This window comes from Coregonus clupeaformis, chromosome 16 (genome assembly GCF_020615455.1).
Source record: "Coregonus clupeaformis isolate EN_2021a chromosome 16, ASM2061545v1, whole genome shotgun sequence".
Taxonomy (NCBI): Eukaryota; Metazoa; Chordata; class Actinopteri; order Salmoniformes; family Salmonidae; genus Coregonus; species Coregonus clupeaformis.
Window position 1 is genome coordinate 54,208,428 of NC_059207.1, and position 13,239 is coordinate 54,221,666.

A 13,239-nucleotide genomic window follows, 5' to 3' on the forward strand; every position below is an offset into this window, starting at 1 on the left:
TCAGACTGGGACGAAGGTTCACCTTCCAACAGGACAACGACCCTAATCACACAGCCATGACAACGCAGGATTGGCTTCGGGACAAGTCTCTGAATGTCCTTGAGTGGCCCAGCCAGAGCCCAGACTTGAACCCGATCGAATATCTCTGGAGAGACCTGAAAATAGCAGTGCAGCAACGCTCCCCATCCAACCTGACAGAGCTTGAGAGGATGGGAGAAACTCCACAAATACAGGTGTGCCACGCATGTAGAGTCATACCCAAGAAGACTTGAGGCTGTAATCGCTACTACCATACCCCGTTCAAAGGCACTTAAATATTTTGTCTTGCCCATTCACCCTCTGAATGGCACGCATACACAATCCATGTCTCAATTGTCTCAAGGCTTAGAAATCCTCCTTTAACCTGTCTCCTCCCTTAACACTGATTGAAGTGGATTTAACAGGTGACATCCGTAAGGGATCATAGCTTTCGCCTGGATTCACCTGGTCAGTCTATATCATGGAAAGAGCAGGTGTTCTTAATGGTTTGTATACTCAGTGTATATATTGAGATAAGATAGCTAGCTGTGTGTTATATATCTACTGTACCTCAATGTCCTAGTATTTGAGCTGAGGGGATGTAGGCTATAGGCTTAGATCAGTGGTTCCCAAACAGGGGTACTAGGACCCCTGGGGGTACTTGGCCTATCCACAGGGGGTACTTGAGAAGACTCATGAGACCATAGGCCTACTGGTAAAATGCACATAAGGGGGTACTTCAGGGGAACCACTGGCTTAGATAGTGCTGCAAAGATAGTATTTGTAGGCTTAGTGCAGCAAATATTGTTCTTGATGTTTCACTACATGGACTTTAGTCAACATATTTCCCATAACAAAGATAAGTTTAATTTTGGTGAAACAAATGGACATGAAGATGATGTTGACTTGTGTACTGCTTATAGTCGTGTTCAGATATCCTCTTGCCAAATCGTATTCATGTTTTTGTTGTTCAAATCAAATGTTGCAACATGTGATGACATAGGCAATAGAGCAGGAGGATTTCGAGGAAAAGAGAGTGAGATTGATGGATGAATGTGTGTGTGTGAGTGAGAGGGGGGGTAGAGAGAGAGAAGGCACCCCAGGCACTTGGCAGCTGTGGGCCATGCGTCTGTGCTTCTACATGCCTTTAGCACGGGACTCTCATCTGACACACACACACACACACAAGCACTGACACCCCAGGCAGACACAACTACCCGAGAGTCCTAATGCTAGTCTACTGGACTTCTATTGGATACAGTAGAAGAGTCAGCCTGTACCTTATTCCCTTATTCATGAATAGGGTGGAAAAGATATGGTTGCCTTCCAATCCAAGACCATGATGTGTCACTGTCATAAACTCTTCTCATAGACACAGGTTAGAGCAAACTCAGTCATACATTACAAATGCCGTATCTTAATTTGAACCAGTTTCTCACAGCATGAAAATAATCCTGTAGCATCTGGAAATGTGAATTATTATGTGGATTATAATTAATATAAATTTTTTGTAGGAGCAAATCAAGTCTGAACTTTTAAAATGGAAATTACAAACTTTAGGAGCCTTTTTAAACCTCAAATACACTACAAGCTTGCATTTCCTGCTGTGGAGGAAAATTCCTGCAACAACAGGATGATGAAATTAAGATACAGCATATGTACTTCCAATAATGCCGTAAGGTTACTTTGTATCGAGTTCCTCAAGCTATTCTAGATAGGCTATTCACTGTTGTTGTTTAGGCTACTGTTCAGGGTTAGCCTGTGTGTGAGAGCTGTGTTGAAACCAGGGGTTGGAACCGGTTCAGGGAACAGAACCAAAAAACTTTTTTCAAGGAACAGATCGGAACCTGGAACGAAAGTGATCCATACTGTTCCGGAACAGAACCATTATTTTAAAAGCATGGGAACCGGTTAAAAACATCATTTTATGTTCCAGACATTTTTTCTAGTCCCACCAAAAAACAAACACTCTGTCACTCAGAAACGTATTCCAATGTCTGTCTGCAAGCTGAAAATCTTTGCCTGTGTGTGTGTGTGTTTAGGCTACCTGGCCCTCCCCCCTCCGAAGCATAGGCTACTGTACTGACGTTACAATCGTGATGCAGAAGATAGGGAGAGATCAATTTTTATTAGCTAGAGAAGAATGGATGAACTTTTTCAATGCTAGTTAAGGATACTATAGGCTTAGTTATCACATTTCACATAGGATTTATTTATTACAAAAAGGTAAGACGTGTTTTTAATTATGGTGCCGCTCTGCATACACAAGCTTGTTAGCTAGTTAGCTCAAAGGACCTTCAGTGGCCCAGCCAGAGCCCAGAACTTGAGAGAATCTGCATAGAAGAATGGAAGAAACTCCCCAAATACAGGTGTGCCAAGCTTGTAGTGTCATACCCAAGAAGACTCAAGGCTGTAATCGCTGCCATAGGTGCTTCAACAAAGTACTGAGGAAAGAGTCTGAATACTTATGTAAATGTGATATTTCAATGTGATATATATATTTTTGTTGCTAAAATTTCTACAAAGCTGTTTTTGCTTTGTCATTATGGGGTATTGTGCGTAGATTGATTAGGGGGGAAACAATTTAATCAATTCTAGAATAAGGCTGTAATGTAACAAAATGTGGAAAAAGTCAAGGGGTCTGAATACTTTCCGAATGCACTGTAATTCTGTGGCCCTAATTCAGATAATGCATGTCATAACAAGATGCCCAGCGCTTCAGGCCTCCTCCTCAAACCTCTCTCCCCACCCGCAAAATGGCAGTCGCATCGTGCGCCATACGCTACACTTGTCTGTCCATCATGCATGTAAAGAACTAGCTTTCCTGCTCTATCCGCGCTGATTGGTGAAGTCATTTAATGAGCTAAATGTACATTTTATTATTTATTTCACAGGTTAAAAAAGGAACAGAAAGGAACAATATAAACCAGTATTTTTTGGGGGTTCGAACTGGTTCAGAACTATATTTTTCTGGTTGGGACAGTGGAACGGAATGAAAAGAATAGTGGTTCTGTTCAGAACGAAACGATTGGAAAATAATTTCAGTTCAGTTACAACCCCTGGTTGAAACTGTCCAGTCCAGCAGACGAACAGTTAATGTCAACTGCCACATGTCAGGGGTGGTGGGGTGGGGTGGGGTGGGGCTGTTGGCACAGCCCACAGCCAATCCGAGAGCTTGTTTATGGATGTGGAGACTGGGCAGGGTTGCAGGGGGTCAGCTATAGGGCCAATATATTCTCAATGGGAATATGAGACACTGCTTAGGAGATGATAGAGATTGGCGATGAGAGAGAGAGTGTGCGTGAGGGTGGGGGGGGTGTGTGCTGTTTCAGAATCACCTGCAATGCAGTTGTAGTAGGATGACCTGGATTTAGCCTGGATTTAGCCTGGATTTAGCCCTATTTGTGTCATTGTCTGGGTGTAAAATGACTGACTGGGTGTAAAATGGGTGTAAAATGGCCAAAATGTATCATCCCCCCATATTCTTCTCATGGCTATTGTGTCTAGGCATAATGAGAATGACGTGGTGATGTTTTGGTTTGATATTCCTTGAATGGTGATGTGTTTGATACAAGTGTGTGTGTTTAATGTATCCCTTTATTGTTGCAGTCATGCCATAACATAGTCCTCTCCTCTCCTCTCTTCTCCTTTCCTCAGTGACATGATGAGTCCCAGATAGTCAGTCTTTCCCCTCACACTTGACTCAAGCATGCAAAAACCTCATAGACAGACAGCACCAAAATAATGTTTACACACACACAATATAAAGACTTACTCACAGTATCAGACATGCATGCCCACACACAAATGTATGCACACAAGGGCAAAGTCACACTTTCTGTCTTGCTCTCATTCACTCTCACATGCGCATGGACGCATGCACACACTTGTACAGAGTGGAGTTCATCGATCGCTGTGGGGTTTTTGGGCAGCAGCGAGGTCATTTCTGTGGATTTTTCCTCACCCAGTGAACACTCATGCTCTCTTCTCCCCCTCCATCCCCTCAGGGTCCGTCCTCCACCTCCTTCTCTCCTCCTCTCCCTCTCCTCTCATCTCTTATTTACTCTGCTGCATCACGGAAAGGGAAGGCTGGGTGGATATAGGCTAGCTGCTTCACGGCAGAACAGAACACATCTACAGCCACTATGGTGACAGAGATGTACTGCACAAGCCTAGCTTACAGTTGACCGTAGTTTAACCGAAACACTCAGCACGGTAACCAATGTACTGTCAGTCCAAAGACAAACACATCCTGAATGTGACATTATTCTGACATTTGAATGTATGTCTACACACAAACACCTGCTGTAGTAACACACACAGCACACACAAATAATAATTTAATGTATTGGTAATCCTGTGGTCCTCAGTGTATCGGGATTTAGGTCACTGGTTTCCTAACAAGTGTATCTGTCTCAGTGGCCTGAGGATGTAGGATCTTAATTTGATCACTTGTTTGTTGCTGAGGATGATCCTGCACAGCAGGAAATGCAAACTTGTAGTGTATTCGAGGTTTAAAAAGGCTTCTAAGTTTGTATTTTCCACTTTAAAATGTGTGGCTTAACGAAAAATGCATCAACCCCTACAAAAAACCTCCATTAATTATAATCCACATAATAAATCACATTTCCTTTTGCTGCAGGATTATTTTCCTGCTGTAAAAAACTGGCTTAAATTAAGATCGTACATCTGTATGGGCCATTTTGGAGTAAAACATGGACTATTACGAGACTAGATTTGTCTATTGATTGAACAAGCAGATTGAGTCGATGTCTGTCTGCTACAGGTTTAGCTTTCATCGATTGACAGAAGGTGGTAAAAGACAAACTAAGATCTTCCCTGTCTGAGTGGAAGTGAACAGTGGGTAGTAGGTACACAGTGCAAGTGTATTTTAGCAGCTCTTATGTGAAGAGGCTTTGCTATTGGCAAAGACCAGCTAGAAAGAAAAAGACAGCTGACATAAAATTAATCAAAATAACTTTATTTGCGATTGCTGGCTGTCTTTGGTTGGCTTGTTGCTGGTTGATGGAGAAGCTTTTGGGTACATCTCAATAGTCTCAACTCTCTTCCTCTCAGAAACTGTTGGGTGCATCTCAATAATCTAATACTCTCCTCCTCTGTTCTCCTTCATCTGCACTGATTTGATATGGTGGTTGCCTACACCACCAGCCTACACAAGTTTTCACCTGTCCAGTTCTTTCACACCAGTTAGGATGAAGGAAAGGAGACAAGGAGAGAAAGCCATTTCTGACTATTGAGATACACCCTAAATGTGTGGCCTATTGCTAAGTGACTGTTGCAATCTGAATGGGTTGTGAATGTGATAGAGATTGTTGGACAGTGAGAGGGGGGTGTTGCGTAGTATTCAAATGAGGGCCAGGAGGCTGGCCAATCATGTGGAGTTCACCTTGAGGTGAAAGAACACTGGAATTCGAAATACAGATGGTATGATTTTCAATACCGTTTCTTATTTGGGGGGTTAGGGGCTGCGGGGTGCGGGGTGCGTGCTATGCCACTGCTTATAACTATACATTAAGTATAACTATACGAAATGTAAGATGTGTCAAATAAATTATATCCAGCTCAGGGCTCCAGCTTTACATTTGGTTTGCTAACTTGTTAGGTAAGTGGCTAGATGTCAAGATCAAGCTTTTTGGTTACAGCAGAGACATTATAGCGTGAGTACCAGTCTCTTTAGCTAACATTCCACTCCTTGCCATTCCTGGCCTTTCTGCCATCTTAAAATATGAACATTATATCATTAATGGGCTCAGGAGAGCAGAGGAGTTGATCCTGATTTGATAACCCTCACAGCTATCCTCCAATCAAATCGACTATCCAAATATTATACAATGGGTGAGTCTAATCCTGAATGCTGATTGGTTAAAACCGCATTCCAGCCGGTGTCTATTCCACAAGTTACCACCGGCTTAATATATGACGTTAAAATGCCTATTTACTCTGTTCAATCTGACTGTGCAATCCACTGTCTTATCAGCCCAGCCAGGCAATTTATAAATTTGATCTCCACTATAAAAAGCATCTAGATATTATCTCACATTTCTTTTAGACTAACATTAAGTTTTCAACAGTGGAGATTTGTATAAACCTTGCTGTCTCTCTCTCCGACATTTGCAACATTGTTTCAATATTCAAATTCGATCTCCAGCTGTCGCATAGTAATGAACGTGCGGGAGTCGGGAGTCAGAATGAGACATACTGGCAGGCAGCTTTTCTCAGCCATTCGAAATCAGCATAATCTTTATGGATATATATAGAAATAAATATCATTAGAAAACAGGTCAAACGAAATGAGGTGCAGCTAGTTTGCAGTATTTCCAGCTTCAGTTTGAAGTGCTTGTGTTAGCTAGCTGTGTTGTTGGCTAGCTCCTCTGAACAATAGTGGCCTGACGAGAGACCACATTTTCTATGCCAGGTGAAATTGTGTATCATTAGCTGATTGTTAAATGTCACTAGAAAACAGCTTAAACAAATGCAAATGCAGCTACTTTGTTGTTCTTCTGGCAGCGCTGTTTGACGTAAGTCTAAGTTAGCCGTAGTTGGCTATCTTGCAAGCAAGGGATAAGAACGTTGCAAGCCAGTATGGCAATAGAACATTTAGAACGAAAGACTGGGTCACGTCCATAGATACAGAACAAAAAGACTTAACAACTGGGTCGCGTCTCTGGCAACCGATCTGATAGAACGAACAACAAGCCGGTTTGGCTAGCAACCCTAGATTTCTGTCGGGACTATATCTTGTGGAAGGATGAAATAGTATGAATAAATTCATTTTTTATGAAAATATGTAAATCATTATTTGAATATGTTGGTAACCCGTTGTATAAAAGTGATAATGCCCTCGAAGCCGGTGTTTAGAGGATAAAGTATATTGGCACGTTTTGACATGCTTAACAACACCCATGCCAATATGCCCTCCAAACACCGATTTCTTGGGCATTATCACTTAATTATACCTATATCACATTTTTTTTTCCCCACAGACAGGCCCGGCGCCAGGAGGGTGCAAAAGGGGGAAATGACCCCTTAGTTGGAATATTGTGCCCCCTCAGTTTTGTGTCCCTATTCTGTCCCACAATCTGCCCCCTCCATCATGCCCAACCGATTTGTTGTGTATACTTAATTCATGCATCTCCCTTGCACGCATCATAACTACGGTATACACATTTTACCGGTTGAAAAAAACGATTGATTGGCCTTCACAGTAGAAGGGCGGGGTCAATTTGACCGTTTAGGTTTACTTTCAAAGTTACGTACTACGAAGAAAAAAAAAAGTTTCATTTTGCAGCTGGATGGAATTTAGCTAATGTTAACAGTTAGGTAGGTAGCTGATAGTATGATGGATATTAGAAAGTGGCTTCTCCAGGGCACAACGGCAGCATCGGATCAAAGCGGCAGGGAGGGGGAGAAGCCTGCCACAGAGGCCAAAGGTAAGGCTGCTGGGTGGACGCTAATCATCGAGGCCAAGGCCGCCGAGCCCAGCAGCAAAGGCACCTGCGCAACCATCTTGCAGCCTGGTGACATAGGAGGTAACCAACCCGAGGAGGGGCCTGCAGCCGCCAAGACCGAACCTAGCAGCAGCACCTACAGTATATTACAAGCACCGACGCCTCCGTTAGTGTCTGACAACCTCGGTGATGAGGAGCCAGCGCAGGTTTGTCTGGGGAAATTCCCAACCCGCCTGTACTGTGGGAGAAAACGGCCATTTTGTAGTGCGTGGTTCAAAAGCAGAGAGTGACTGGAATATTCCTGCAAGGCAGATGCAGTTTGATGAGTTATGGGAGAAATACATGCACACTTGGACACCCCCGCTCCAAGCAAACGGCAAAGAGTAGAGAGTAGTAATCTGAAAGAATATGTGGTCGAAACAACAATGGGCCAGCAAGAAGATGATGATGAGAGGGAATGCAAAATACTGTTTTTCAGCATTCTGGATGCTGAACTGGGAGAAATGTCAGCAAGATTTAACGAATGAAACAGCCAACTTGTTGAGGCCCTATGTGCCTTGCACTCAGAGAATGAAATCTTTATGGATGTGGAAAAGGTGAAACCACTGCTTGACTTAATCTCAGGAGATTTTGTGGAAACTGAGTTTACTGTCGCATGCCAGTTTCTACAGACTGAAATCACCCGATCTGGAGAAGAAAAATGGACAATGCAGAGCATTTTGGATAGATACTCTGGGCCTCTAACAGCAATGCCTACTGTGATAATGACATTGAAGCTGGGATTAACATTTGGAGCATCCACGGCAACTTGCGAGGACTCTTTTTCAACATTGAAAACGTATTCAGTGAGCACAGACGGAGCATGTTGCACGGGAGGAAAGAGCAGCTGATTCAACTGGCATTTGAGAGGGATCCTACAAGCTAATTTCTCGAACTGGTTATGAATTGTCCATGTTTGTAAAGCGGTGCATTAGCCTGTATTCTTGCGGCAAGACAGCCGTGCGTGGCTGCAAATACATTGTGTGTAATTGTACTATCGATTATTATCCATCCTGTGTTATCAGCAAGCGAAAATAGTTGTGAGACCTTAGTCATTTCTGATGCCCCCTTGCCGAGTTAATCCTGCCACCGGGCCTGTCCACAGAACATGTTGGTATCCAGTTGCTAAGCAAAATTTTTTTGTTTGTCCAGAGGAAACCAGTCTGTCAAAGGTTGCTAGCTCACATCTAAATTCTCAAACTATATACGTACTGCAATTCCAACCACAAAACTCTTTGGTTTGATTTTAAGCCTCAAAGTACAACTTGCTTAGCCAACAGCTAAATGTTTATTTTTTTCAAATGATATTTTCGAGGCTCATGATGTTGTCATGGAAAATATTAATGTTATTTCCAACAACCAATGAGCAAATCCATCTGCATATTGAACATTGAGATTGCCGAAAAGCCAGTCTCTTTGGCAATGACATGGAGTGGCAAGGAGTGGAATGTTAGCTAAAAAGACTGGTACCCAGACTAGATACATTCAATCCCCCCCCTGGATCAAGATCCCTGGTGCCCAAAAAAATTGGGGGGTGCAATTCCGGTAATACTGTATACCCCGGTATGGTACAGAAACGGTATGACGGTTTTGAACATCTGGATACCGCCCAACCCTTTCACAGGTTTATGTAACTTTATGATAATCTCCAACTTGCATTCCATGGCAGTTAGAGTCAGTCACTAGGCAGTCTACATTTTGTCAACTCCACTCTGTTAGAAATATTTGTAGGTCTGGGTCCCTCCCTAGTCCAAGCAGCCAGTGGAGCTGTACTAAAGAGATGCTGACATACAAGTTGTATCCATTTGTTCAGTTACACTGATATAAAGTGTACATCGAAATAAAGTGTAGTCAAAGTATATAACTTTATATTGCATCTGTTACAGTATTTAGGTGTGTAAGTCTTTGTCATTTCCTCCTCAGATCACCAGAAGCTAGAGAGAGAGGCCCGTATTTGTCGCCTGCTCAAGCACTCCAACATCGGTGAGTCTTTCTGTAACTAACCAAAGCACCAAAGCAATGTCACCTACCTACGGTATGCTGCAATATGCTGCTTCAATCTGCCATTGTCAATCTTCAATATATCAATATATCTATCTATATACATATAAATGTATATATACATATATGCTGCAATATAAAGTTTGCTGATTCAATGAATCTATCATCTATAATGAATCTATATGAATCTCTAAGCCGGCACAAAGTTTTGATATCTACGTCTTGTTTGACTATTCCACATTCAGTACCATGGCGACGGAAGGCTCAGGTTCCTGGGTCTGGCCTCGGTGCGTTTTGATTTATCCTTCCGTTGCCATGCATTATTACTGGCCAAGTATGAATAAAAGGCTTTTTAACGTTTCTACGCGTGGCGTGCGTGAGAGTGCCTTGAGTTGACATTTTTGGAGAGTTTTTGCCCGCTAATGCTTTTGCAGTGTTCGCACTACCTGATTGTTCGCACTTCTTCTTGTTGCTTGTTCAAAGTCATTCTTTATCCCCCGTTTTCACAAGAACGTACAGCTCTCGGACAGCTAGTATCAAAGAAGCTCTCTTCCACTGTTTCATTGAGCCTTATACTGTACACTTTAATCCAAATGCCATGATGTGTTTGAAATCAGATAGCTATTTGGAAAAAGGTTTTACTTGCAATGATCTTGATATGTGGATGTTTTAGCTATTTTGGTTGAATGCATCGATTGCGGATTGGTGCCCTGGATAAGAGCATCTGCTAAATGACTAAATGTGAATGTATACAGATTTAATTTGACCCCTCCATGGCTTAGTTTTCCCTCTCTTTCTCTCTCTCTCTTTCAGTTCGTCTTCATGACAGTATATCAGAGGAAGGCTTCCACTATCTCCTATTTGACTTGTAAGTTCTCTCTCTCTCTCTCTCTCTCTCTCTCTCTCTCTCTCTCTCTCTCTCTCTCTCTCTCTCTCTCTCTCTCTCTCTCTCTCTCTCTCTCTCTCTCTCTCTCTCTCTCTCTCTCTCTCTCTCTCTCTCTCTCTCTCTCTCTCTCTCTCTCTCTCTCTCTCTCTCTCTCTCTCTCTCTCTCTCTCTCTCTCTCTCTCTCTCTCTCTCTCTCTCTCTCTCTCTCTCTTTTTTTACTCCTTTTTTACCTCTTCACCTCTGTCATTTGTCTATACTCTATCCACTCACAAAAATCCCCCTACTCTTTTACACCACTCTTCTCTTTTATACCCTCCCTCCCTCCCTCGCTCTCTCCCCTGAGATTCCGCCGGTTAACCATACTAGTTTCCATGGTAACGGCTGGCACGGGGGATGAGAGGATGAGAGAGAGTAGGAGCCGGAGCGAGAGGGGCTTCAGACCTGACTGAGCGGAATGCTGATGAGCTGCTCTCTGATTGGTTAATGAGCTCGTCTCTGATTTGTTGGCAGGGTGACTGGAGGGGAGCTGTTCGAGGACATCGTAGCCAGAGAGTACTACAGTGAGGCTGACGCCAGGTAAGACTGGCACATACAGTACATGTCTCTCTCTCTCTCTCTCTCCTCTCTCTCTCTTTCTGTCTTCTGCTCTCTCGCTCTCTTTTTCTCAGTTTCTCTCTCTATTTTCTGTCTCCTGCATTCTCTGTTTCTCTCTCTGTCTCTCTGTCTCTCTCTCTCTGTCTCTCTCTCTCTCTCTCTCTCTCTATCGCTTTCGCACTCCATCTCCCTTTCTTGTTCTGCTTTCACTATCCCACTCTCCTTTGCTTCTTCCATCCTCCTCTGCCTTGTTTCATGTCCACACCCTCCCCACATGTAGACTTTTAAGTACTCTTGTTACTCATGTGAGAGTAATAAGTCAATAGATTGAACGAAGGCTTGGGGTGAATCTCAATACCCCAGTGTTTCGAAAACCAGACACGAGACTTCCGGGGCCGCTTGCGAAGCAGACTCAGCAGACCAGACCAGGGTTTGGTGTTTGGCAAGTCAATGAGAAAAGTGAATAATCCGTCCATAATTGTTAATTAGTTGTTAATTTTCTCAAAATCTAAAAGGCAAAACCTAGATTTAAGCCAATGTCTTAAGTATCTGAAACTGTCATTACTACAACCTTGTGAAAGTGACAAACTGACAAGTTTTCATTTTCATCAACTTTATATCAAAGGAGTGCCTTTGATTTAACCGCTTGCACATGAGCTTAGCTAGCTAACATCGCCATGACATCGCCTACAAGTGTGATCAGGGATTTGAGAGGCAGTTTTTCTGCCTATCTTCAAACTGTCTTTGTCAGTACTTTGAAGCAGCTTCCTTTTCTCGGGTCTGACTTGGTTTGATAAGGTGCAAGAGAAGCACTATTATCAAAGGCTCTGGGAAAGAGAAGTGGAATATCATCGCTGTCAGATATCTAGCTCTTTGGGATAAGCAATAATAAGGACATAGGACCAAGGGAAGGAAGCCAGTGGAGAGTATTGAGATTGACCCCATCTGTGTCTCAGTCAGATATGAGCTATAAGCACTGATCTGGAGAAGGATATTAGAACAGTGAAGCTATACACACCCTGTCCTTCTGCAGCCTCTCTCTGTGCTTTCTGTATCCCCCTCTCTATCTTTCTCTCTTCATCATTCTCTCTCTCTCTCATTCCTTTTTTCTTTCTTTCTTTCGTTCTCTTTCTCTTTCTCTTTCTCATTCTCTTTCTCTTTCCCTGGCTTTCTCTCTCTCTTGCTTGCTTGTGCTCTCTCGTTCACTCTCATTTTCTCTCTTTCTCTCCCCCTGTCCCACATTCTCTCATTTTCTGTCCTCTCTCACTTCCTTTCACTCACGGAGTGTGGCTACCTCTACCGCTACCCTATCAGAGCAGTACTGTGACACACATACACACACACACCACAGGGCAGGGTGGGGCGAGGTCACTGCCTTATCGCTCTCCAGTGAGTGTGTTCAGCCAGTCTTTCACTCCTGATATTACATCCCACACACACTGCCTGTTTGGACCTGTGTGTGAAAGTTGGGGTGTGTGTGAAACGAAGTATGTGTAAAGACAAGTGTGCATCTGTCTATGCACTGAATGCCAATGTGTGAATATGGAGAAGATGAGAGAAGGTGAGAGAGTGTGTGTGTGTGTGTGTGTGTGTGTGTGTGTCAGTCATCCAGGTCAGCCTTGCCCCCTGTTTCCTAGGAGACCTGCAATAACTGGGCCTTTAATTAGCTGACATAATTAGTCACACACTCACACAAGTTTTTATAGCTTAAAATTGTAGATATATATTTTCTGTCATATACTGGAGTTGCCATGGCAAAACACAGAACAGGATGTGAATAGTTTTCTGACATTAGACACAAGTGAAATGTTTTCGACATTGTTAGCTCAATGCTCAGCTAAAGAATATGAATACACCCAATATCTGATTGAGACTAAATCTAGTGATTCCACTTCCCACTATCTGTTTTCTGTCCTTCTGAGACAAGTGCCATTGTGGCTCAAACTACTGACCCAGTCACATATATGGGCAGTGTGAATAGTGTAACTGTGGTTTCTCTGTCCTCCATAGGACCTAGTAAACAGAGAAGACCATTGGAATGTTATTGTGAGTCCAGAGAGAGAGATAGAAATCTGTATAATATGATGAGAGTCAGACAGGGTCAGGATGAGTGCCTGTGTGTGAGTCTTTGTCTTTGTGTGTCTGTGTGTGTGTCAAATGGGCAAGGAATGTGATCTGAAAATTCCCCTCTACTCACTGATTAAAAAGCACTTAAATGTCCCCTTACGGCCT

At 43.0% G+C, this 13,239-nt stretch overlaps 1 protein-coding gene across 26 annotated transcripts in view; it reads left to right on the top strand.

Moving 5' to 3' along the window:
• The window catches only part of LOC121585184 (calcium/calmodulin-dependent protein kinase type II subunit beta), a 92,816-nt gene that overhangs the window by 12,785 nt on the left and 66,792 nt on the right, over positions 1 to 13,239 (top strand). For all 26 annotated transcript variants that reach the window (XM_041901582.2, XM_041901589.2, XM_041901599.2 and 23 more), the window contains exons 3-5: positions 9,450 to 9,509; positions 10,341 to 10,395; positions 10,924 to 10,989. In XM_041901582.2, coding sequence (XP_041757516.1) covers positions 9,450 to 9,509; positions 10,341 to 10,395; positions 10,924 to 10,989 — 181 coding nt within the window. The remainder of the gene's footprint in view (positions 1 to 9,449; positions 9,510 to 10,340; positions 10,396 to 10,923; positions 10,990 to 13,239) is intronic.